We start from the raw sequence: 27613 nt of genomic DNA, 5'->3' as shown, positions 1-27613 counted from the left end.
TCGTCACTAAAGACTTACATTTTTTAAGGTTTTCGTGGTCAAATAATTCATCTGGAACAAATTGTCAATAGATTGTCTTATATTTCTTATTTTTTTCGTGGTCAAATAATTTATCCAGAACAGATTGTCAATATAGACTTACATTTCTTAATGTTTCGTGGTCAAATAATTTTATCCCAGAACAGATTATAGACTTATATTTCTTTATGTTTTCGTTATCAAATCATTTCCCCCCAGAACAGATTATCAATAAAGACTTACATTTCTTTATGTTTTTCGTTATCAATTAATTCCCTCCCAGAACAGCTTGTCAACGTGGTCACATAATTCATCTGAACAAATTGTCACTAAAGACTTACATTTCTTAATGTTTTCGTGGTCAAGAAAGCTTTACATTTCTTAATGTTTTCGTGGTCAAATAATTCATCTGGAACAAATTGTCAATATTGTCTTACATTTCTTTATGTTTTCGTGCTCAAATAATTCATCTGGAACAAATTGTCTTACATTTCATCATGTTTTCGTGGTCAAATAATTCATCTTGAAAAAATATAGTCTTACATTTCTTTATGTTTTTGTTATGAAATAATTCCTTACGGAACAGATTGTCAATATTGCTTTATATTTCTTTATGTTGTTCCGTGGTCAAATTATTTATCTGTAATATTTTACTAAACCTCAAAAATAGTACCATTTGCCATAATGCGTACTGTCTGATATTGAAAACAGAAATATGCGTACATAAGAATTATACTTGCAAACAAATGAAAATACTGTGAGGTTATTTGCAAAACAATAAAGTTATTAATTTGGTTTTTATCTTATCAAAAGTAATGAAAATTTCAGTTATCATGTGTCTAAATAACATAATGAAAGGCATATGAATTATCGTAAGATGGCGCTTTTATATTTTCAAAGAAATGTAATTATAGTATGCGGAATACCAATAAGTAGATTCATTTGTAATTATTTAAAGCACAAATAACCAGTTTCAAGAGAGATATACAGCAAGGATCAATTTATTGGTCGGCTAGAATTAATGTACTTCTTTTTTACGTTGCGCTGTAAATATACTGATACCGATATCCGATGCCGTGCTGTAAATATTCTCATAAAGTCCACCAAAGCTGGAAAAAGCAAGACTATTTCTCAATATAATAATGAAAACACTATTGTATTAATGTAAACCCCTTCTTTAGCAAATCGATTTCAAACTATATATATGGCGGATAATTGTTAAGTTTTTTATTTATAACCTGAAAGTCTTCCTTCCGACGTAAGGAAAAATCGTTCTCTTTGCACCAGCTTTACGGCTTTAGTTTTCCCCGGGGAAATGTCTATATCTGACACAGATTTATGTCTGATTTCTGGCAAAACAAAACAAAGGAAAAATAAGAAGTATTTTCTATATACGTTTATTGATACGTACGTGCAGTTCATCAGGATTTAACTTGATGTGGAGAAGCAACCAATTTGTGTTAAAGTTAGGAATAACGAAGCTACATATTTCTTTGTGTCATAATAAGTATAAGACCATAAATGGAATGCATACAGTTTTGTTTTATATCTTTTTTCTTTGGTCTTTCTGTGGTATGGGTTTTGTTTTCTATGCTGTGGGTCTCATTCCCTATGCTGTGGTTCTTATTCTCTATGCTGTGCGTCTTATTCCCTATGATGTGGGTCTTATGCCCTAGACAGTGGGTCTTATTTCCTATGCTGTGGGTCTCATTCCCTATGCTGTGGTTCTTATTCTCTATGCTGTGGGTCTTATTCCCTATGATGTGTGTCTTATGCCCTAGCCAGTGGGTCTTATTTCCTATGATAGGGGTCTCATTCCCTATGATGTGGGTCTTATTCTCTATGCTGTGGGTCTTATTCCCTATGATGTGGGTCTTATGCCCTATACAGTGGGTCTTATGCCCTATACAGTGGGTCTTATGCCCTATACAGTGGGTCTTATGCCCTATACAGTGGGTCTTTTTTCCTATGATGTGTGTCTTATTTCCTAATTCCTATGATGTGGATGAACTGTACAGTAATATACGCTATAAACATCATATGATTTTCTCCGTATGGCGAAATTTATTTGTTATATAATATTTGTTATATTAATTTATTATATATAGTGTCATATAATAGAAAGTAGTTCGAATCCCGGACCTCTTTTATCGAAATGTTAATATCTTAACCAAAATGCAACAATTTTCGTGTATGGAAAAGAACAGTATGACATAGTTGCAGTTGGAGACAAGGTTTGAATTGAAAGGAGTGTGTGGCAAAAAAGAAATAATAAATACCTAATCGGGAGAGGTCAATTTTCATGTAGAAATTACCTGTGCATGACAAACAAAGTTTTTCAAAGGGGAATGGTGGCCTAGTGGTAACCCAGGGAACATGGGTTCGAGCCCTAATTGGGTCACGACCATGTTTCTTCATACGACACCAGTACTGGTTGGTTCCAGGAAGCTGACTCGAAAGTGATTAATATAAGTTGCAAGAACTTGTTTCGTAATCGATCTTAAATAGATATGTTTTAACCAAAACATAATTCATTCATTCCATTATAAGAAATCAATTTAAAAGTACTGTCAATATTTATTCCCAACTTTTTATCATTTTGAGTAAAATTGTTTATAATAAATATCAATAAAAGTTATAATTAGAATAGTAATATTGAATTTCATTGCTTAAATATCCATGCATTTGTTTTCATTTTTATATTGATTTTGTTAAAACCAAAATGAGGAAGTGAATTTACTGTCATAAACAAACTTGCAAATTATCTTTTGCTGATATTTCCTGATGATCTAAATCGTCTGTGCTGGCGTCAACTGGATTTTATTTAAAGGAAAATCACTGAGATCTAAAGGCATAAAAACATAGAATTTAAAAATCTTACAAATACCAAGTGAAACACTTAAATTGAAAAAATCTGAAAGGATAACAAAGAATTATACTCAGAATAACATGCAATTGTTACAACGCAATGCGCAAAAGTGTAATAAATCAACTACCATATAGAACAGTTGTCATAGCACGTCACGAACAGCTATTTTGATAAACTTATTTATAAACAATAAATACTTGTCCTACATTAATTTATCACCATATCAATTTATAAAAGTAGATAAAATTATTTTGAACATGTACACAACTACAGATATCACCAGTAATAATAATAACTTATCAAAAATAGAAGTTAAGTTATTAAACTTAAATGTGACAAAATCGTTTACATTTTACCGGTGGAAGGTCATGAAATCAATTTTCATATGAAGAGGTTTTGTTCGTGGAAATAAATAATGAAAAACAGAAGCAAGGAAAATTGCGTTTTATTCTTAGTGATATTGTCATACTCGGTTAATACCATTGGTGCATGGATGTTTAATGGTCGACCAGAAGGGGGTAAAGTTGGGGCTCCTTATGTACCGAAAGGAGTTCAACTCCCGGATCAACAATTCTACGAATTTCAGACGGTCAACCATTTTGACGGAAGCGACTTTAGATACTGGAAACAGGTAAATAGTTTAATTACAATTTCAAATATTTCCATGTCATGAGGTTACCAATTTTTCTTCTACATTTTAACATTCATTGTTTCAATATTGCCAAACGTTTTACCTTGACAATAAATGTGTTACTTTTATATTTTCAGCGTTATTTTGTTAACAATGTCACATTTAGAGCAGGTGGGCCTATTTTTATAATGTTAGGTGGAGAATCGGAGGCAAATCCCGCGTGGCTAGTTGATGGCGCATGGCAACAATATGCACGTGATCATGGCGCGTTCCTAGTTCTATTAGAACACAGATACTGCGGAGAAAGTCAACCTGTTCCGTAAGATTTACTTAACTAAATTATTTACTATTGTTATAATCTTGGCGATACTGTCACATTATTTTCAACATATAAAAGATACAAACGTATAAACTTTTTAGCAACTTGAAAAAAAAAAGTGAAATGCCACAAGTCAATGAAAATGTTGCAGAAGTTGGAATTAGTCTGTTTATGGATGGCCGTGATGTTTTTTTCCTAAATTTTTATGAGCAATAAATTATATTGTTCGTTATTGTTATTTCTCCTCTTGACAATTCCATGTTTGTTTTATTTGATATGGCAAAGCTAGTTTTATCGCTATACATACGACTTGTATATTTTAGGGACTTGAGCACCCCGAGCCTGCAGTACCTTAGTTCGAAACAGGCTCTAGCGGATATTGCACAATTCGTCTCATACTTCAAGAAACTCTACATATACCAATATCTACAAAACAGTAGTGTTATATTGTTCGGAGGCTCTTACGCTGGTAGGCAAAAATACTTTATAATGCAAAGAAGGTCGTCAGGGGACATTACTCTACTAATGAAAGTTAGAGAAAATAATTCATATATAATTAGAAGTTAAAGTAAAAGAGTACAATAAAATTGCCAACATTTAAAACAATGATGTTGTTAGTATTGTACATCATTGAAGTAAATATAATTCAATATTATTCTTCATAGCGCGTATTCAAATTTACTATTGGCAAGCTGGAAAAAAATTAGTGGCCTATTACCTTCATATTGCAGGTTCATTGGCAGCGTGGGCTAGATCCCGCTACCCGTACCTTATTGACGGAGCAGTTGCATCTAGTGCCCCAATGGTGGCTATGATGGAATTTCAAGGTATATTTGATATCTGTTAATATTTGCATTTTAACATAAGCAATGTATCAGCTTTATGACTCGTGTGTAGGGCCAAATTCGATAAAAATATATATTGCCAAAATCCTTTCTATTTTACTGACATTTAAAATCAGGAAATAAAGTGTAAAGGTGATTGTGTTATTCTACGTTCTTTTATACTGTGTGGCTTGCGTATTTATTCCCTGTGGTCTCCAGACCGCAGGGTATTGGTACGCGTTTAACTTTTGAGGCATGGAGGAGCACATGACCTGTTTTCGGTACATGGAGGAGCATGCGATCTGTAAACCTGACATGATTGGTTAATTGACCTTTTAGAAAACCTAGCTAAATACCGTTTGCCGGTACGTTACGGATTTACCTCTAGGTAATTAGTCCGAATTACACCTAATTAAGAACAAAAAGATATTACGTGATATTTCTAATTTTCTATAATTATTTTACCGTTTAAGGTGGAAAAACTTGAATGATGTGTTTGAAAATTTTCAATGATTCTTTAATATCTATCTCAAATTTTACAAACAATAAATTGTTTATAACTTTAAACTGAAAATCTACAAGATTAAAATATACGTAGTGGCATCTGCCATAATAAATAGAGATATTTTCTGCGTAAACTTGTGTGTTTACTTTTTTGCTCGGAATTATTCATAAAATGGTAGGCCTATTTAATAATTTTCTTAAATAGAAATAATTGTTTTATGTTCGACCTTCTCTGGTCTTCAACTGTCACCAGTTTTCAAAGACCTTATTCTATATTGATCGTTTATTGTCAACTATATTCCTGATACAAACGTATATTTATTCCCCCAAACAATGTTGTAAATAGTTAAATGAAATATCTTTATATCATTAAAAATGTTCCCCGCAGGAAACCATTTTACTTGTTTTCTTTTAGACTATTATGTCGGGGTTGGCGAGGCACTTGATAACTACAACACTGACTGTTCTACAGAGATTAGAAACGCCACTACACGTATGTATGACTGGTGGGGACAGCCGGACAAGAGGGTCTTAATGCAGAAAATATTCAGGTTCGAGTAAAGTAACAAACAATTATTGTTAGAGATATATGAGTCAGGTCACACAAGTTTACTCATTTTGACGTGTAATTGACTCCTGAATTTTTACAAACGACATAATGAGTTTTAACATGTTAATGTATTTTATGATACTTCGTTTATGATGTTGTTAGTGCCGTGACCTGTTGAAAACTTGATGACTTACATGTGTGTGATTTACAATGTCTTTTCAGACTCTGTGATAAAATCGACCATGAAGCATTGTTCGACCTGTCTGTGTTCTTCTACAATTTGGCTTCAAACTTTGCCGGTGTCGTTCAATATAACAATGATAATAGAAAGTTTCTGGTATGTCAAATAATGCATATTTCACATTTGAGTAAGTTTTTTTATTCTCATACAAATGTACATACAGAACTTTTGAATTCTGTTTTATTAATATATATTTTATGTAATGTAGGGTAAACAGGGGACTGAACTAACGATAAAAACAGTTTGTGACATCATGACTGACGAAAGTAGAGGTGACAGTATTCAGCGTTATGCTGATGTGAACTCACTCATTCTTGACACGTTTGGCAAGAAGTGTCTGAACCTTAGATACAATAAACTAGCGAACTCTCTCAACCATACAGAGTGGGGAAGTGTTTCGGCAGAAGGAAGTGAGTGAAAATCTGCTTAGATTTTTGTGTATTACTAAAGAAATCTTTTGAAATGTTCGAGGCATTCTGTTACACTCATTATATATAACATCATTAACACTGTTTAGAGTTACAGATTTAAATCAAGCATCACTTGCAACTCTAGCAGTAAATAGCATATCTAAAATATTTTTTTTTAAAAACAATGGGGTGATTGTGCCGTAACGTAAAAAGACAACTTGTACATAAGTGCACTGAAATGTAAATGAATAAAGTCATTGTTGAAAAATTTGTAGAGACATGTTCGACCACGAACTTTGGTTATCTTTAGGTAGACAATGGCTTTATCAAACTTGCACGGAGTTTGGATGGATCCAGAGCTCTTGGTCACCGAAACAGCCATTCGGTGCGTGGATTTACTTTCCTTTTAAGTAAGTGACTTTTTTAGAATAATGGATATGAACAATGTATACTTAATCATTCAAAATAAGTGCATTCGTTACATATTATACAGAGATTACACCATCTGCTTCAGTCACGTGATAGACCTTCTTTCATTCAAAAGATGATTGTGAATAATAGTCGAGATTTTCCGATTGTGCCTTGCTCTGCCATGTGTAAACATCTGAATGTTACAATTGTTTATTGTTTTGATCTCTGTCATTGCAAACACTTTGTTCGTTTGTTATCTTAGATGTATATTATCATTCTCGAACAACTGACCCTGTAAGACATTTCAATATTACCTTTGCTGTTTGAAATGGTTTTAAAACAGTAAACAGTAATCTTCTTCAAAATACTAAGCCTTCTGCATATTATAAAGAATTGAATATGTTAGATTGATCCATATTGATCTATATGTACATTATTCAATGAAATATAATTATAATAAACTAAATACACCTCTCAACCAGTACTGAAGAGCAAGCGCTGACTTCTAAGGTTGAAATTCAAAATCATTCGAAGTTGAATTTCGAGCTTGAGCTGAATTTCGATGCAGCTCTGAGGTAGAAATTCAAAATTGTTAAAAGAATCATTTAATTTTGATACGAAATCATATATATATTAATATGAAAAACATGGCGAACGTATTTCCTGGCGAGAATAATTAATTACAGAGAAGACAATTACTATGTAAAAGAGCAATATTTTCTATCACTTATAAACACGAAGAATTCATTCGGAGTAATAGTTATTTGCAAACTCATGACTCTTTTTGCAAGCCATATAATCATTTAAATGCATAATAAACTCAGGTACGTATGTTAATATACGTACCTGATAAACTATATGATTTCGAAAGTTACATAAGCATATTTTGATTTTTATACAATGTGCACCTCTGTGTATATTAACAACGAGTTCTGTCAACAGCAAAAGCATATCCTCTAATCAAAACTTTCTCCCATTGTAGTCTAACGACGGACTTTTGTGTAAGTGTTTTCCCGCCGTGCATATATGGCGGAAGTGAGGTGTTGTACAACAGTGAACAAACGAATCGATTTTATGGCGGTCTAAGTCTTCCAATATCGAGAGCTGTGTTTGTAAATGGAATGATGGACCCTTGGGTAAAAGCTAGTTTGACCGTGCCTGGTCCCTTTTCAAGAGACATTGACATCATTTCAATAGAGGGTAAAATCTTTTTATTATTTTCTATCTTTTGTGAAATAATTCGAGACTATAAAGCATTTAAGTGTAAGTGTTCTCTTAACACAAGATTATTAAGTTCAGATCGAAATTTTAATTGTGAACAGAAAAAAAACATAGGGATATAAATTAATAAACTTTTTTATTTTTCTTATTGTATACACCTGTTATGTGAAATATATTTGTATGATATAAATAAATTGAAATTTCCATTTTCAGGGACTGCGCACTGTGCTGACATGTATCCACCTTCCCCCATAGACCCGCCTCAATTGGCTGCTGCTAGATCCAAGATCTCTAAAACCATCGGAAATTGGCTAGCTAATAACTAATTTGTTTTACCTTTGACGTAGTTTCTTATGTAAATAACTACAATGATTACTACTGGTCCTTTTTCGTAACCGATATCCAAAAAGACTGCACGATCTGAAAAATACGGTAAGATATGGTCTAGCGGTAAATCGGTTACACGGCAGTCCAACAATGACATGAAAATGTAATTGTACAAAGATTGCAGGACACTAGTCATAGACATGCTCATACAAACTCAATAAATTTGTTCCGTTAAAAAACTGATATATTTCAATTTTTGTGGCTTATGAACACAGAAAGCGCATGCGCGAAATGTTACTTCCGTTTCTATGGAAATATTGCATTGTAAAAAGGTATATGAAATTTCAATGAAAAGAAGGTAAACAAATCCATTAACAACAGTAATATTTTAAAACTTTTACACAAAGATCTTGCATGTACATATTGATCATTTGTCATTATTCATAACGTACATTAATATATATACGACGCTATAAAATATTCGTGTATATTTCCATCCCAAGATAAACGAGAACAAAATTTAATGTCAATATAAATATGTATAGTGATGCTTATATTTAATTGTTAACTTAATATTACTTTATATTTATTAAATGCTTTGACTTTTTCACGTAAAATATATTTAAAAATTAATTTAATCAATCATTTTTCAAAGGCTTGATGATGACGAAACCTCACTATTCTTAATATCTTTTCGCACGATGCAATTATTTGATTATATATGAGAAAATAATTTGTTTCATAAAGAGAATATTTATAAATAATGTAAGTTGATTCGTTTGTAAAACTGCTTGTTTTATAGTTGGACACCAAATAAAATATCAGAGAGAAAAAATGTTTCTCGGTAGTATTTTAGAATAAATTTAAAGAGCTATAGAAAGATAATAGATCGGATTATAAGTGATGTTAACATAAAAAATCATTACAACTGTTATTAAACTGAAGGATCAATTTGTCTTATTTTGGTTTTATACTTTTACAAATACATTTTTTGTTTGTTATTTTTTAATTTGTTATGTCAGTAAAGGCTTGTCATCTATGTTATTAGTGATTATTTTGTATTTTATTCACTCACAAAGTGGAATCGACTTGGGAAATCAGCTTTGAATGATTATGTCATATGGCGCCAAAAGTAAATTAAGTGGAGCTGAAAGTCTGCACAACTTATGTATTAATACTGATTGTTAGATTGAATATACAATATCACATATATCAAATATCACATACAGTGTAGTTTAAAATGTGTAGTTAATGATAATATTTTAAATCAATATGAAAACTTATCGTGAAAAACATGCAAACAAATGTAAAAAGTAGAGCTCAAAACAAAACAAAAAATAAACCCAACATAGTTCATAATCATTGATTAAACTTTTCATCATGTATTCTGAGTTTTTTTTTTAATATATATGTCCCTAGTATGCTTTAAATAGATACATGTACATGTACATATTAATTAAAGCAGTTGCATACGAAGTAAGTTACATTGTATAACTAAAGATAATAACGAAATTTCGTTGTATGGATACAACGAATTTCCGATATCACGATGCATATTTTTGTATCCATTGATTCGTTATAAGCATGTTTCATTGTTCATTATCACTTATGAATAGACTCAATCAAATCAAGTCGTCAAATTTCATATTTATGAGGTTGCCTTGCTTCCGAGGAATATACTATCTTCCAGACTTTTTATCTATAACAAATGAATTTACATCATAACTTTGATTGAATCATTGTGGTATAGTGTACGATTCATTGCACAGACGTGCAGTTACAGTTCGAACCGACAGGTGCCTAAACAACAAATTACTTACAGTCAAAACAATAATGGACAAAACATTAGTATATTATCATGCTCGTATAAGAGGATGATATTTTATTACACTGGAGCGAAAAATAATTTTTTAACTGACATCATATCTTATTGCGTTCGACATATCTATGTTTCCTATTCAGTAATACAAATTCATCAAATAGTATTGAATATAATATGACATGTAATAGAAAAGTTTAAATACTAGCGCAGGACATAACGTACGTTGATATACGTTTATAAATCAGTTTCTTCCTATTCAAAAACAACTAATGAGAAAGGAATGCATAAAGAAAGTATGCATATCTTTGTTTAACGTTGTTTTGATAAACTATGTTTTCAAAAACAAGAACACTTGTCCTTATTTTACATCACAAGACCAATTCATATTATTTGATAAAATTATCTTTAATATAAACACAAAATAAAGATAACAGCATGAACAATTATAACGTATCTTTTGTATATATATACAGCTAAATCCATTTAAATGACACAAAACCAATTTTAAAATAGTAATATCTTATGGAAATATTGTTTGTGTGTATCATTTACTTTCGCGGAAATTAAAAAATGGAGAACGGAAGAAGGGAAAACTGGCTTATTTTCCTTGTGATATTAACTGTACAGTGTCACACCATTGGTGCATGGATGTTTAATGGTCGGCCAGAAGGGGGTAAAGTTGGGGCTCCATATGTACCGAAAGGAGTTCAACTCCCGGATCAGCAATTCTACGAATTTCAGAAGGTCAACCATTTTGACGGAAGCGACTTTAGATACTGGAAACAAGTAATTATTTTTATAAGTTTCAAATGTTTTAGAAACATAGAGGATATTAAAGTTTCTTCTATAAATCACGAGTGAAGTATGATAATTTTCATTAAATAAAATTGAAAATAAATCCTGTATTTAAAGGGAAACTTGATTGTCTGTTATTATGCACTATTTCTCTTCCTTTTTGACATTAAAATTTGAAAGACTTCCCCTTAAATTTTGTGTATTGGCTGAATTTAGAAGAAAGAAGTCCGGCAAGACACCAGTGAAAATACGGAAAATATGTTTCACTGCAGTGAAAAATAAATTTTACAGTGGAAATACGGAATGAAAAAAAAAACAAACATTTTATTTCATCAATATTTCTAAATATTTCATTGGTATATATAGTAAACAGTTTAATGGCCTTTTTTAGCACTTTAATATTCACTGTTACTATATGGCGACATCATGTTCCTTGTCAAACAGATAAATAAATGTGTTTTTTCTATATTTTCAGCGTTATTTTGTTAACAATGTCACATTTAGAGCAGGAGGGCCTATTTTTATAATGTTAGGTGGAGAATCGGAGGCAAATCCCGCGTGGCTAGTCGATGGCGCATGGCAACAATATGCACGTGATCATGGCGCGTTCCTTGTTCTTTTAGAACACCGATACTACGGTGAAAGCCATCCTGTTCCGTAAGATTTTATAAAACTAAAAGTGTTTTACCTAAACAGTTTTGGTCGTATATAGTTAAATTATGTTCAACACAATCATATACACGTGTTACAAAAGAAGACGCGTCATAATTTAAAACAAACATCTAAACTTTTATAGTGCATATATAGTATGAGAGATATTTAAGGACAAGAAACTGGAACTAGTGAAGTCATCAAAACGACTAAAAGGTATAACTGTGCAGTTCTTAAGGATTGAGCTTCTTCATGGCCAGTAGTGATTAAAATTTGAAAGGTCATATTTCTAGATATTTATGAGCAATATAGTTACTTTTTCGCTATTTTCCGGGAGGGGGTAGGTGGGGTCTGGCTTTTCCATTTTATTTTAATACAAACTACAATTATGTTTGACTTGTATATTTTAGGGACTTGAGCACCCCGAACTTGCAGTACCTTAGTTCGAAACAGGCTCTAGCGGATATTGCACAATTCGTCACCTACTTCAAGAAACTATACATATATCAATATCTACAAAACAGTAGTGTTATATTGTTCGGAGGATCTTATGCTGGTAGGCGAATGTTATTGTTTCAAATGTTGTAATGCAAGGACTGTCGCCAGGGAAACTCCTCTTAATAAACATGTATCATGAAAAGCTGAAAAATAAAAATAGTAATTAGTTTAAATAAATAACAAAGATTACATGTAATTAACTAGCATCGTAATTCTAATTAATGTAAAATTAATGGAAACACATTTAGTGTTATATTACCTTCATATTGCAGGTTCATTGGCAGCTTGGGCTAGATCCCGCTACCCGTACCTAATTGACGGAGCAGTTGCATCTAGTGCCCCCATGGTGGCTATGATGGAATTTCAAGGTATATTTAATAACTATTTATACAAGAATATAGACATAAACTTTTGTTTGAAAACTTGTGTGTGTGAAGTCCGATAAAATGTCAGAAATCAATATTGTTTCTCTGCGAAGGATTTCGTTTTCTTTCAGATTATTATGTCGGGGTTGGCGAGGCACTTGATAACTACAACACTGACTGTTCTACAGAGATTAGAAATGCCACTACACGTATGTATGACTGGTGGGGACAGCCGGACAAGAGGGTATTAATGCAGAAAATATTTAGGTTCGAATTCAGACTTCGATCGGCCTCTTTAAAAAATAATTCATTTTTTTTTTCCACTTGCATTGTATTTTACTTTTTTAAATGTTTTTTTTTATGTGATTGACTGATTGGTCTAAAAAATTATCAAAATAAATTATATTTATTACCTAAACAACATTTTTGATATAAAAGTTAAATAAATATGTTAATAATTTATATAATAATGGCTATACTTTCAGGCTTTGTGATAAAATCGACCATAACGCTTTACTTGACCTGTCCGTGTTCTTCAACAATTTGGCCTCAAATTTTGCCGGGGTTGTGCAATATAACAATGATAATAGAGAGTTTTTGGTATGTCAAAATTTTAATATTATTCATTCCCAGGTTTCGACTGTCACTTAAGCTGAAGATCGGATTTTAAATATGAAATTCCAGAAATAATCGAAAATATTTAAATTTTAAAAAGTTAAAAATGTTATGCATTTTATGTAATGTAGGGTAAACAGGGGACTGATCTGACGATTAAAACAGTTTGTGACATCATGACTGACGAAAGTAGAGGCGACAATATACAGCGTTATGCTGACGTCAACTCACTCATTCTTGACACGTTTGGCAAGGAGTGTTTGAACCTTAGATACAATAAACTAGCGAACTCCCTCAACCATACAGAGTGGGGAAGTGTTTCGGCAAAAGGAAGTGAGTGAAAATCTATTTTTACTTTTGTCGATTACATGACTACAGAAGAATCATTATTAATCAGCCAATACCTTGAAAACAGAATTATTCTCTGTAGGTTATTCATATAAAAGTACAAGAAATTACAAAGGTATAACGTTTTCAATAAAAACTATTCATTAGGGAGGTCGTGTAATTCATTTCCATTGCGTCTTTAAACATAAGAATTGTACATCAGATGTCGTTGATCTCAAATGTTGTCGTTTTTAAGTAAAAATCGTTTGTTCTGTTGAAGTATTTGATCATTTTCACCTTTATAGGCAATGAACTTAGTGCTCTCTCATTTTGACAGATCGACAATGGCTTTATCAAACATGCTCGGAGTTTGGGTGGATTCAGAGTTCATATTCGTTTAAACAACCCTTTGGAATTTTAGAATGGAAGTAAGCAATTTCAAGTTACCATTTGAATGCATGGTCATAACAATAACATAGAAAAGATCTAAAATACAACGTTGACTGTACAAAGTCCAGCCAACTCCTGATTGATGGGCCATTGTTAACAAGGGGCATGCATTTGATCTAGGTTTATTTTTATCTTTAATCATTTTTAGGCAGGCAGTGGCTTTATCAAACTTGCTCTGAGTTTGGATGGATACAGAGCTCTTGGTCACCGAAACAGCCTTTTAGTCAATGGTTTCTGTTCCCGTTTAAGTAAGGGATACTTTCTATTTTGTATTTAACTAGAATTATGAATATAAAGTAGGTTCAAAATGTATCTACAGATAAAAGTTTTCCTCAACGACTAAATTTAGAAAGAAAGAAAGAAAGTAATGCAATTGAAATCAATCATTTTTGGGTCTGCGCTTGCTTGAAACGTTCCAGCGTTCTGACTTATCAGTACCAGTTAGTATTATTAGAGAAAAGATGGTCATGACCCTTTACCCTTGTATAATTATGGCATGATCCGGATTGATCCCTGTTTTCAGAGTCAGACACACTCATGACCAGGCCCTGTCTTCACTAATGAAATATCTGGATCAGAACCAAATGATCATGATGGTTTTTTTCATTCCTTTAAAAAAATCAAATTTATCGGCCAGGTTATTGCTTACCGCACATTCTATGTGATTTCTAAGCAAGGAAAACGATTGATTTTGTTATTATTTCTGTACTTATTCAATCACAAAAAATAATGTTTCTTAAAAATTCCCTTAGACATCATCAATATAATTATGCATATTTGATTGATAACATGTACATGTGGTTTTAAAATATACTGTATAGGTCAGGTTGTTTATTTTATTATTGCTACGTTAAAGCCATGTGTATACTATTATCGTTTGTACATGTTTCCTAACGAAAACGAATTCAACTTCCGTAATTGAATTCGAACCGGCAGTGGTGTGTGGAAGTTTTAGTAATTGTGTTCTAAATATTATTAATCTTATGGCAATAGAAATGTTTTTTTTAAATGATAGTTATACAACGGATCAATGTGATTCAGTGTTTGTTCCGCCAAGATATGGATGGTCACAAGTTTCGGATAATTCTGATGAAACAAATCGATTCTATGGCGGCTTAAACGTGCAGTTATCGAAAGCGATATTTGTAAATGGAATTGTTGATCCATGGAAGAGTGTCAGCATTCTAGAAAAGACGCCATCTTCTAGACACATAGAAATCATTCTCATTGACGGTAATTTGCAGAAATTAAGATAATGTTGTACCTTACATATGTTTGTCTTGCTCTTACATTTTGAAATTACCTTCAATCAGAATGATTTATCTGGGTCCATTCCGTAACTGTCCAATGAATTCCTTCCTCTTTTCAACTTGCTGAAGTGTCCATTTCATCAACCTTTACATCTAAACATCACAGGTGTAAAACTCAATAAATCATGAGCAAAAAATTCAGATTCGTCATCCCTTTTATTCCAGTTATACCACCGATCAGTGTATTAGTGTTTTCCCGCCATTTATATTTGGCGGAAGTGAGGTTATCGATAACAGTGAGCAAACGAATAGATTTTATGGCGGCCTCAGTCTACCAATATCGAAAGCTGTGTTTGTAAATGGAATGATGGACCCTTGGAAAAATGCTGGTTTAACTTGGCCTGGTCCGTATTCAGACGTTATTGAAATCATTCTGATTGAGGGTAAGGTTATCATATCCTAAATTGTTTACGACTGTTGTAAAAGAATTTCGGGCGGTGAAAATAGTTACAAAAGGGCGGTTCATTTATATAACATAATGATTTTGGGTTTTTAGCAAAGTATTTTTATTACCGTGTCACTTTGTGAAGACTAAGTACCACGTACTATGTTATAATAAAAAGATTATAAGATTATTATTGCTTGTTATGTGTCTATGTTTATGTTTATTGAAGGCCTTTTTGACAATAAGATTTTGTAATTAAATGTGTTATTTTTTATGTATTTTCTTAATTAATAAGCTACCTTCGTTAAATAAAGAGTTTATTATTATTATAATTATATTATTATCATCATCATCATCATCATCATCATCATCATCATTATTATTATTATTTTTATTATTATTATTATTATTATTATTATTATTATTATTATTAAATACATTGAATTATTATTATCATTATAACAATTATGTTAGAAATCAACATTACAATATTATATCCACATGTATAAATGATTATTTTAATACTGTTGATAATTTCTTTTTTCAGGGACTGCGCACTGTGCTGACATGTATCCACCTTCCTCCAAAGACCCGCCTCAATTGGCAGCTGCTAGATCCAAGATCTCAAAAACCATCGGATCTTGGCTAGCTAATAACTAATTCAAATTTATTTTATATTAATTCAACTTTCATATTTTTAAATATATATATATTCGAACAAAATATTCACTTCGTGTAATAAAGGAAGGCGAATAACTCAGTTGTTTTGTAAGTGCCGAGAAAAAACATTTTACAGAACAGAATATGCACCTTTGAACTAGAATTCTTGTTACTTAAAGCATTTAATTGCATAAAATAATTAGCATAACATTTTTCTAACATGCAATTCTTACAATCCTTACTTAACAATGGATGATGCTGAAATGCAAGACAATATTATACAATGTACACATTTTTTGTTTGTTTTGTTTTGTAAATAAAATTTACTGGAAACTAAAATTATTTTGACAATAACATAAAAAGGAAAAAACTATTTTACAGACCATGTTCCGCTACACTTTAATTAACATCAAGCATTTGTGTTACATTAACACATTAATTGTACAAAAGATAGAAAATAAAAATAAAAAATACACCTGTCTTTATTATCTTATTTATATCTCTTGCTGACGATTCGTTTTACGTAAATATACATATATTTTGTATCAAACAATAGAATCAACATAATTTGTCTTGAAGGCACGTTATGCCTCAGAAATCCATATTATTTATTTATTTATTTATTTATTTATTTATTTATTTACTTACTTATTTATGTATTTAATAATGTCAAGCATATGTGTTTTAATAATGGATTCAGAGCATGTTAGATGTTTAACAATTGACGGAAATAGCGCTTAACATGCAGTAATGTGTCATAAAGGTAGCAAAATGAAAACAAAGAAGTATTTTGACTTGCATACAAAATAACATTCCACTATATAATTATATCAATTATATCAATTGCTAATATAGCAAAGTTCTTCTATCTGGCAAATGATTAGCGTTTTGGAAATTGTTTGAAAAAGAAAAGTTTTTGAAAAATAAAAATGAAACCATATCTAAGGCATAAGGACCTTTAATCTTTCGATCCACCGTCTTTTGCCGTGATAAGGCTATCAATAATTGTTTTTGGCCGTTTCATGGTAAGTTCGTAGAATGCATAGTACTTATAAAACTTGGAAACAATTATCCCAACCGGTAATGCAAGGACTATTACACCACACACTGCGCATGCTCCAGCAATCACGTGACCCGCAGCAGTTACAGGAACATAATCGCCGTATCCAACTGTTGTCATAGTTATCAATGCCCAATAAACTGTCACAAAGGCGTTTGTAATTGTTGCATTTTGTGTAAATTCAGCAGCAAACATGACATATCCAAATACGCACACAAGCATTGCCAATAGAAATACAAGCATTTTTAGTTCCTGCTTAGATGCCTCGAAAGTTAAACGTAAGATACGGAAAACCGGAACGCTTCTTGTTAGATAAAACAGACGAGCATATCGGAATATTGACAAATAATTGAAAATGAAACATGCTATAACGGCGTACATGGAATCCAAATCTACAAGATTTAAACTGATACTTAACGAAATCCAATAGAATAGGTAGCCAAAGAAAGCAATATGCCGAAACACACAACTCTTGAACACTGTTTTGTCTTCACAGATTATGAAACTCACGACAAGCTCTGACGTCAGAATCACATGTAAAACCACGTTTGTTATTAGCAGTTCATTACAGGGCTTCATGTTGAGTATTCTGTCAAGGGTGATGTTCTTCATATGCACCGTATCAGCAAACTTTGAAAAAAGTCTTGACTGAGAATCGGATACATGCTCTCGGAACATCTCGATTGTAGATACGAAATCGACGAGAATCGATGTGATTATCACACATGATATAAATATACTCCACACCTATAAATGTTAAATACAAATTATAGATGGAATATAAAAAACAAATGAACAATTTACGTCAATATCTATCCATTAAATTTATGTCAAGGGAAAATGCCTAAGATAGCCATGTAAGCTTGTTAGTCAGAATAAGTTAATTTTAAAATACATGTAATCATTGTAAATATTATTTATACTGTTGTAATGTCCATTTACCTAGATGTAAATATATATGTGTCTTTCATTATAACATACCAAATAATGTAATCGTATTTAAACTTTAACATATACAAAATTATGTAATCATATTTTAACAGGATTATTAAAAACTTTTAAGTAGTTCTGAAAGAAAAATCTCTTACCAATGCAAGTTTCGATGATCCTGGTTCATCAAAGAACAGCCAAAGTTTTGCCCTCAATGTCAACTTCTCTTCTTGCATAAGAAGCATGTTCGGGTTCTGTTGTATCCTCTGAATAAGGGTGTCCATAGTTTGTTTATCATCCTCACTCCTATATAAAGCCTCCCAGCAACACGAAGCAACGTGACGCGGAGAAACATCCCAAAATTCCAGTTCCGCTTTGAAAGTAGTACCGCAGATCTCCTTTGGTAAGTGAATTGCGCCTTTACGGTACGAATCGAGAATGTATGAAAAAAGATTCGGATCTCGATCGAAAAAGTATTCTTCCTCTTTGAAATCAAACGCGCCTTTTTTATTATCGTTTAGACGTGCCAATTTAGAGTCTGGAAAAGTCTTCAATGTTTCCGCGTAACATTTAAAAATAGTTCCACCAATATTTAACTTTACTAATGCACTGCTCTCCAAAGATTTTCTTTGCGCCATATCACTTGACTAGAAAGAGAATTTCCGGCAACAAAATCGAGCTAGTCTCGGTTAGACTTATGCTGAAATTCTGTACCATACAGAACAACTGACGAAGATAAAAATATCATGTAAGCAAGCAGCTCACTGGCATTTTATCAATTAGTAAATGACATTTAAATATCACCGGATATGGAAAGCTGTCAAGTATCGAACCTTACAGGAGATCAGAGAAAACAATAAATTATTCAGATTGTTACATAACCCAATGGGATTACATTATCCATTGATGGTCATTTCCTAAATATTACATGTCTAAACGTTTAATGAGATGATATAATGACTCAAAAAATGTCTAAATATTTCTGGAATTCTGATTGACCGATATGTTGGGCCAACCATAACCCTCGATTGTACTTCATTTTTTACAACTAACATACGGGTACTTTCAAAAATGTTATGAGTCTATGATAATTATATAATCAATCCTGTAATCTTTTCTTAGAAATATTTATCTTCGTATGTATGATGGCGGCATTCATACATGCTTGTCACTCATTACCTCATGAAATGAATACAATATAGCTGGATGTTGGTTGATTTTATGCAATAGATAGTTATTACATTATTGTATTAGATTAGTTTCCATATTAAAGTGATTTTTTTACTAAAAACTGGAACATTACATCATGTCCCTGCTAACCTTTTATATTCACCTATTAAAATATGACTAAATAACTTGTTTATGGTAAATTTTTCTGCAATATTGCTTAAAGAACACCAATATCCATTAGTGTTTGACTTCTTATCGTTTTATTTACTTATTTAATGTCACTGCTAAAAAAGTGATTGTTAATAAATTGATGTGTAATGTTCAAAGTCCACGGTAATTTTCTTGTCTGTGACATCGCATTCCTTAAAATAAAATTGCAGTTATTTCTAAATTGTTTGCGCAACGTAGGAAGAAAAATATATATAATAAAAATGTTTCAATTGTACCGATAAGCGATATCATCAGGCCTATCATGATCATATGCACCTCAGGTAATCCATACAAATATTAACTTTACTATGTACTGATAAATGATATATTGAGATTTCTTACACGACCTGCATTTTCCCTATTAAACATAGAAGAACCGAAAGTGTGTGTTATTGGCGTCGACGCCCCTTATGGAATGAGAAAGGGCAATTGCAACTTCTCGGGCGTTTTCGTCTGTCAAAATAGCCGATCATTCCGATTGGTATGAGGAAACATGAAATGTTGCGATATGCATAATGAATAGCGAACTGGAGAATTTCGCAATGCAAACATATTCAAATGAAATTATCTTATCCCTCAATTAATCGCGATCTTCGGGTTTTTTTATTAATCATGTGGGTTATTATGTATGTTACTGCTGTACCTATAAATAGAATGATGACCTTAACATTGTGAAAGTCCGAAAATCTATTTATAGAAGTAGTTCTAGTTTAACTAAGCGGTCATTCCTGTTGCGCTATGACTGGAGAATTTTGCAGAAACATATTCAAACAATTAATGCACTCTATAAATATACATGTATAGTAAAAAATTAAGTAGGCCATTTTTACGAATTGTTGTATCATAGAAATTGTTTTTTCCGTAGGTCTCTCTGGTTTTCTTTTTTACGGCCCTGGTTGCACCGTGAATATTTAAATAGACCTAGTTCATAACTTTAAATGTTTTATTTTGGTTAACAGGTCTAGCAGTAGTACACTATAAAACCTATTCGCTGTGCAAGTCTCTTTAGGTTACTGTGTAGGGTAGTATGAGTGGAATATTCATTTTGTGACATTTTAACAACAGAAACTTTCGTCTGCAATTTTAAACATGAGTTGTTATGGGTTTATTGATAGGAATGTAAACACTCAGGTGGGTCAAAGAACAGGTTTTTGAAGTAATTCATTAAAATAGTAGATTGACCTCCCAATTAATCAATTAACAGACTTTGTTCATTTTGACTTCTATTTTTTATGTTTCAAAGAAAATACCACATGAACTTGAAATTCTAACAAATAACCAATATTAATGATAATATCCAAAAATACCTTCTTTATGATATAAATAAACTTACACCATACAGGAGGGTATACTTTGGATATTATAGACCTGTATATTTTGGATATTATCGTTAATATTGGTAGAATTTCAAGTTCCTGTGGAGAAAAAAAACATTCAATATTCTTATCTCTAGCATGACTACCAAAGTTCATGATGAACATTGTCTTTTGTCTGCCCATAAATGATATACAATTCTGGTAAAAACCAATTCACCATTGAAAAGTTTATAAGAATATTGGTCATCAGATGTCTACTAGTTCGTTTTCACTTGCTGCATTTCTTGCTTGGACGCCCTTTGATGCTTTGCACCAATGCTTTTCTTGTTATGCTATAAAATCAATGGGATTTAACTCATTACAGGATTAGAGCAGTACCTTTAGATAATTTAATTCATGATCACAAAATAGACAAATATCGTTTTTTCTCCGATTATTATATTTTTCATGCATTAACATACGAAAATCGGTGTGAAAAGATGAATAAGGCCTTTTAAAGTTCATTCTGTTGGGTAAAAAGGCAAGATTTTAGCATTTTATCATTCATGCATCTTGTCCGGTATTTACCGGAATACGGTATTAAGTGTGGTTCTCCGCGCACCGGTTTAAGCTACGGCCCGAACTCCTCACCGCCAACCCAATTGCTACTTTAATCTAATCCTGTAAGGAGAGATCACTGCGTAGGAGATTTTAGTCTCACTCCAATCAATGTTTGACGTTCTATATTTAGACATGTGACGTAATCATTATACACGTGACGTAACCACGAAAATGTGACGCGCTGAAGTACGGAAACAAATCAGGAGCAATTATATCAAGTACGGCAGCGAAATAATATATCCAAATCGGTGATTTTATTGCTTAATAAAATCACCGTTTGTCGTTCGGACGCGCATCATTATATCACTCGGGCTACGCCCTCGTGATATAATTCCCCGCATCCGAGCTCCAAAGAGTGATGTTATTGAGCAATAAAATCACAGTTTGTACAATATTTCGTAAATATTGATGAAATAAAAATGCGTTTTTTTTTATTTTTACTGCAATGAAACTTATATTCCGGATTTTCACTTGTGTCTTGCCGGACTACTTTCTTCTAAATTCAGCCAAAGCACAATGTTTTAGGGGAAGTCTTTCAAATTGCAATATCCGCAAAAAAATGAAAATTGAATATCCTGTATAAATATCAGTTTGTCATTTGACATACATTTAATTTTTGCCTTAATTGTTTTGTATAAGATTGATATTTAGAATCTGTAGCAGAGAAACGAATCTGTTGTCCTTTTTTTTTAATTCATATTTTGGAAACAGTTATGGGTTATAGATACAGATTTAAGTACAACATAAGATGTAATACATCTGGTACAAAAGTCCATCAAGCCGTGGTACAGTGTTCAACAGTCATCTTTACATTCGATCTGCATTTTAGAAACACACAGTTTCTAGTGAATTAAATGAATCTTTGTCAAAATAACTAGTGAATGACTCCACAAACTACATATTAATTTGTTATAGTTAATGTTTATTGTGAGTGGGAACTGTGACTATATCTGAGACTTATATGCATTGTTTTCCGATGTTCAATAAGCAATTCAAGTGGACTCTTAATTATCTAAAGTGCTTAATTAATGTTTAGTAATACGTGTTGAAGAAGAAAAAACGGATGATCAGATATTGTCATTGTTAAGAACGGCTAAAGAAGGCATTGTTTATATTTTTTGGGTGATGTTTTGATTGACATAAGTCTACTTATAAATATCACAGGAGAAACTGTTTGACTTTTTCAAATATGCGGCTTAGTATTGCTACATTGTACATGTGAACTTTAAGCTACATTATGTACATATATGTATTTTAAACATATTGTTCACAACTCGCAACCTAAATTTACTTTTTACTCAATTTACTCAATCACTTATTACGTATACTTATATACACACATATATTTATTTATGCTTAGGATATCATTAGCTTACATATAATAATATTCCATAGAAAAATTGCACAATATTTAAAAATTACTTCTAGAAGGGATAGTATCATATACGCCGTACCATTAATAGATGTCATTGAGAACTATTATCCCAAGTATTAATTAGTTATTCAACCCTATAATAAATGAAAGTATCCTTTTTTCGATTCTTTATATGAGTGATGAACTAAGACATGCAAGGTAGAAATTACATGTAGTTCATATGCTGAAAAGTGCACACCAAATTAGGATACTTATCTATATAAGAACAATGTTATACAAGTCGTGGCAAGGGGTGCTGAAGTGATTTTTTTTCCTTTTATGATATATTGTGATGAGTATCTTAAAGGATGTGTTTCCTGAATATTATACATCTGTCTTTTGACTGACGGAAGACAGCAATTAAAATGACGAAAAATACTTAACTCCGTTTGAGGACGTGTTGTGACAGATTTTTTAGCGGGTCACGCGCAATAATTACGACAGGCTTCTTTTTACGCACAAAAAATGGGATGAAGATGGCCAGCAAAGATGTGCGAATAACAGAGAGTTTACGTGTTAAAATCGGTATTTTACTTTTCTCATATTTAGAAATTTCATAAGTTCTTTGTTATCGTAGAAATTTATTATTGCCAGTCAACGGTATGACAGATGTGAACAATTTTATTAAATACCGCACCAGTGCTCGGGTAGATATATTTTCGGATAGCTAAAACTTTGATTAATTCACATGTAAATCTGTTCGTCTGCTTTAAAAGTATGTTTTATTTTTAAAAGTTCAGAATAGAATTGTACAAAAAGTGTGAATACATGATTGAACATAATTTTATATTGCCTTCTTTCTAAAATATTTGGAAAAAAAGAGAGAAAAAACCCAGCATTTTGTTACTTTTATTAATGTGCAGGGAAATACGTGGATTAAGAAGTGAAGGTTTTTCATATACATAATATTATAATTATAAAATGATCTGACATTCTTACAGTGAAGATCACATTATATACACTGGCTCACTCATCCTAAATATATGATATATCATATGACGTCGCTTTGAGATACAATGTATTTTTGTTTTTGGGCAAAGCAACATCATATCGAAGTTGCTCAAAAACCCATAGCATGTTCCGCTAGAAAATCTTGTGGAACTAAAAAAACAATTTAGACAAAATATATTTACATTACTTTTGACCTATTTATGAAAAATAAACACCTTTTAACAAAATAATTAAACTGTCACATCCATAAAATCACGATTAAATCCTCTTATTTAATTATATTCCTTATACAGCCAATAAACAAATGGCCATCACACAGTGCGCAAAATCTCATTGGCTTATTCAAATGCAGGCGTTTGAATGAGTCAAAAGTTTCAAACGAAATATTTTTAACTTTTTAACGAATTATTTGCCCATGCACCAACAGGGAGTACAAATATATATAATTTTTTCCATTCAAAAATTTGGAACCACTCTGTAAAGCTCTTTACTTAACCAGTTTGGACGTTGCTATGCTTTTAAGTGCAATAGATATTAGCCGTCGAGCTTGACAGACATCAACTACAAGAGCCTGTAACGTCTGATATATTGGACTTCACTTGTCTATGTTTGAAGATTATGCTTTTGAAAGTGTTAAGTGTTATTTTACCAGCATGTTTGGTTATATTTACTTCATTCAATTTACATTACCATATAATATTGTGTTTATCCTGTCATCAACTTATATAACTTGTAATGTTTTGAAATTTTCATATGTTTCATTGAATTTTATGTTCCTTTTTAATATGAACTTGTAATCTGTAGCAGGGCTAGCCAAAGCCCATCGTTCTTAGTCTTTAGCTTAATATGGCCTTGAAAACTTTTACAGATGTAGCATAAAATTAATTATGCATATGTATAGAATATCATCTTTGCTTTAAATCTTTTGTTCTTCCACAATCTGTTGAAATTTTTTTATATTTAGAGGTGACAGAGGTTATTGACTTGTTTTCAACTATATAAGTTATAATGGTTGATAAATGGCTAGAGTTATTGTAAAGCTACAAATTTAAGTGACATTAATCAATAATGTTTTAATGTAGGTTAAACCCCTGTGTTAAAGGTCCTGCTTAGCTGGGAGAGTCAGATTGAAAAAGTCCTCGAAAAAACTTTTAGAAGTGTTCAATTTATAACCAGCATTGTAACCAGCATTGATCAGTCAAAAAATAATTTTCAGTAAATTTATGTTAATTGCATAGAAATAGATCTATTTTGTGTGTGCTCTATGCTCATTTAACCACATATTTTTTTTATTTTAAATTATCTTTAAGTTCATTACAATTAGTAGCTTTATTAAATTAATTTAGTAAGGAAATTGATTTCTTTATTTGATTTAAGGAGAAGCAAAGAATCTTCCTGGTGGAAATGGATCAGCAAAGAACACATTCTGTACATTATCCTTAGACAGAGAAGAAATATACAGGACTGCTGTGGTGGAAAAATGTTCAAAGTAACAGAAATATATATATTTATTGTCAGGGCCATCAGTCATTTCATGATTTTTGTTCCAACTTGGGACATATATCATGTTACTGAGGCCTTTTTCCTTTTATACTAGAATATATTCTAGGGCATTTACAGTTGTTCTCCCACAGAAAAATGTTTTTAAAATCATGCAGTTTTCCTCAAAAATTGAATTAACATCAAGTTTTTTTGTCCCTGTTTTGAAAAAAAAACCATGTTATTTCCCCCCAAATTTAAAGGATCTGTGAAAAAAAATCTTGTGATAAACAGTAAGAATAGAATTTTAAGGAGTAAGTAATTTTAAAACTGAAGATTTCCTTTTAATTTATTGAAGTTTGATAATTTAAAGTATTCTATAGTTTTTGGTTTTTTTTTTCACTATAATATCAGCCAATCTGTGGTAAATACCTGTAACAAAAACAGTAATTAAAAAAAATCCAAAATTTTCTTAAAGCTTTTCCATTTTATGTTATGAATGAATTAATTAATTAATGGACACTTAAATATTATTTTATATTACTGGGAGATGTGTTTTGTTTTACAGCCCTTTTTACGGGGAAGAGTTTCATGGTGAAATACCAAGACAATTCAGATATTTGTCATGTTACGTATATGAAAAGCCAGACAAGGTAATTTTATGCTTTTCATAATCATATGAATGTGTCTGTACATGTATATTGTTAATTATAACTAGATTGTTACATAAGTCATAAGTTTTCAAGTAACTTTTGAGCCTGTGATGTGAACCTATTATCCAGATCTTATAATACATAAGAAATCATGGATATAAAGAACTTCACATTGTTTTGTTGAGATACAGAAATCTTAATATTTACATTCATTCTTCCTTTCGGACAGTAAGTGGTTCTCCCAAGGTGCTGCCTTAATTTTCAAATACAGCATTTATGGGCACCTACATATGACCATAATTTTCTTAAAACTAACTAAAAGAACTATTGAATGTTAGTTAGTAATGTGGGGTTAGCTCAATAGGTAAAGCATTGGACTGTGAATCGGGTGAATTGAGTTTGATTCCTGGACAGTACAGGTCACTTTTGTTGTGATTGATCATGAAATCATTTCTACGGTCATTCGCACTGTACATCTGCTCTGGCATTTACATGAGTTTCAGTTCCTTGCAAAAGTGAAGGCAATTAGTACTGGTAAATTGCTTGACAGCCTGCCCAGGAATGATGCAGTGGCTGAACTGTGCTCTGGTAAATTTAATGTGGCTTACTGCCGTGATCTGGAGTGAAAACTACCAACACCAGCACTACTATTGAAATAAGTTAAAGTTATCCTTTATATTTCTTATGATAAATGATATTTGTCTAGAAATATACTTTTTAAATCATCAGGTAATTGGTAAAGTGTCATTACTGAAGAAGGAGTTACACAAGTATCATGGTAAAGAGCACTGGTTCCCAATACTGCCTCTTGAAGCTAATTCTGAAGTACAGGTTTGTGAAATTATTGAGTTGGTTTTCAATTAAAATCTTAGAAAAATCAGAGAAAATCTGGATTGTATTGTCACAGCAGTAGCGTATTTTAACATTCTAGAATAATTACTAGTTTTGAAAGCAGAACAGCATTTTGAGAATTATATAGATATTGTTCTACATTGTTTTGCAATGATTTAACATTTATATGCATTAAGTATAATCAATTAGTATCTTGAATGCTCTATGTTAATATTGATGTTGTTCTACATTGTTTATACAATTCTCCCATTACAGGGTAAAGTTCATCTTGAACTGAGATTTGAAGAGTGTTTAACATGTGACCCTGATCACAGTGTCTCACATAGACTTGCTGTAAGGTAATTATTTTTCTGTATCATTGATTTGTACATATTTTTGCCCGTAGTGCTATGTACAATACTTTTTTACAGGTATGTACAAATGTATATGTTTATTTATGGCAATCCATGTAGCATGGTGTTTGAGTGGTAATATATTATACCCAAGAATATATTAGCTCTGGCACAGATTTTGTATATTATATAAGCATATTTTTGCGGGACATGTCATGTGTTTTAAATGATGTCATTCCCACGCTCCTTGTGTGTCTGAATTGCGTCCCTTTTATGTCTGAATTGCGTCCCTTTTATGTCTGAATTGCGTCCCTAGAATGATGTCCTTCTACAGAGCCACGTTACCTCCATAAACAGTTACCCTCAAGTTAGATATTCCGGTCTGTACCGGTAGCCAGTGTAAAATCCTTATATTTGTTATCTTTCAAGTCTCATTATATAGA

At 31.8% G+C, this 27613-nt stretch overlaps 4 protein-coding genes across 8 annotated transcripts in view; 3 read left to right on the top strand and 1 right to left on the bottom strand.

Annotated features, from left to right (window-relative positions):
* The first annotated feature begins 3169 nt into the window (after positions 1-3169).
* Positions 3170-9369, top strand: LOC132752610 (putative serine protease K12H4.7). Its single transcript, XM_060742953.1, has 10 exons — positions 3170-3518; positions 3656-3837; positions 4161-4306; positions 4569-4664; positions 5581-5716; positions 5938-6052; positions 6165-6366; positions 6677-6776; positions 7760-7977; positions 8212-9369. The coding sequence occupies exons 1-10, from the start codon at positions 3303-3305 to the stop codon at positions 8322-8324; spliced, it is 1524 nt and encodes a 507-aa protein (XP_060598936.1). The 5' UTR covers positions 3170-3302; the 3' UTR covers positions 8325-9369.
* Positions 9370-10609: 1240 nt separating this feature from the next.
* On the top strand, positions 10610-16294 carry LOC132752609 (putative serine protease K12H4.7). 4 transcript variants are annotated; one of them, XM_060742951.1, is made up of 10 exons: positions 10610-10933; positions 11418-11599; positions 12004-12149; positions 12364-12459; positions 12588-12723; positions 12942-13056; positions 13203-13404; positions 13736-13826; positions 15324-15541; positions 16091-16294. In XM_060742951.1, exons 1-10 carry the CDS (start codon positions 10718-10720, stop codon positions 16201-16203), a joined length of 1515 nt encoding a protein of 504 aa, XP_060598934.1. In that variant the 5' UTR covers positions 10610-10717; the 3' UTR covers positions 16204-16294. The 4 variants fall into 4 exon arrangements, with proteins under 4 accessions (XP_060598934.1, XP_060598935.1, XP_060598932.1 ...); XM_060742952.1 differs by lacking the exon at positions 15324-15541 and adding an exon at positions 14864-15081 and having other exon boundaries at positions 10611-10933; XM_060742949.1 differs by lacking the exon at positions 13736-13826 and adding an exon at positions 13997-14096 and having other exon boundaries at positions 10612-10933.
* Positions 16295-16318: 24 nt separating this feature from the next.
* LOC132752608 (potassium voltage-gated channel protein Shaw-like) lies at positions 16319-18876 on the bottom strand. Its single transcript, XM_060742948.1, has 2 exons — positions 18352-18876; positions 16319-18010 (listed from the first exon to the last, which is right to left on the bottom strand). Exons 1-2 carry the CDS (start codon positions 18829-18831, stop codon positions 17162-17164), a joined length of 1329 nt encoding a protein of 442 aa, XP_060598931.1. The 5' UTR covers positions 18832-18876; the 3' UTR covers positions 16319-17161.
* Positions 18877-23280: 4404 nt separating this feature from the next.
* LOC132752607 (ras GTPase-activating protein 3-like) overlaps positions 23281-27613 on the top strand; it is a 31344-nt gene continuing 27011 nt past the window's right edge. For both annotated transcript variants that reach the window (XM_060742946.1, XM_060742945.1), the window contains exons 1-5: positions 23281-23428; positions 25232-25343; positions 25902-25986; positions 26716-26817; positions 27094-27176. In XM_060742946.1, the coding sequence (XP_060598929.1) occupies positions 23374-23428; positions 25232-25343; positions 25902-25986; positions 26716-26817; positions 27094-27176 (437 nt within the window). In that variant the 5' untranslated portion in view covers positions 23281-23373. The remainder of the gene's footprint in view (positions 23429-25231; positions 25344-25901; positions 25987-26715; positions 26818-27093; positions 27177-27613) is intronic.

This window comes from Ruditapes philippinarum, unplaced genomic scaffold (assembly GCF_026571515.1).
Source record: "Ruditapes philippinarum isolate M1 unplaced genomic scaffold, ASM2657151v2 ctg3292_1_1_1_1, whole genome shotgun sequence".
NCBI classification, from domain to species: domain Eukaryota; kingdom Metazoa; phylum Mollusca; class Bivalvia; order Venerida; family Veneridae; genus Ruditapes; species Ruditapes philippinarum.
This window is presented reverse-complemented; position numbering and strand designations above follow the sequence as displayed.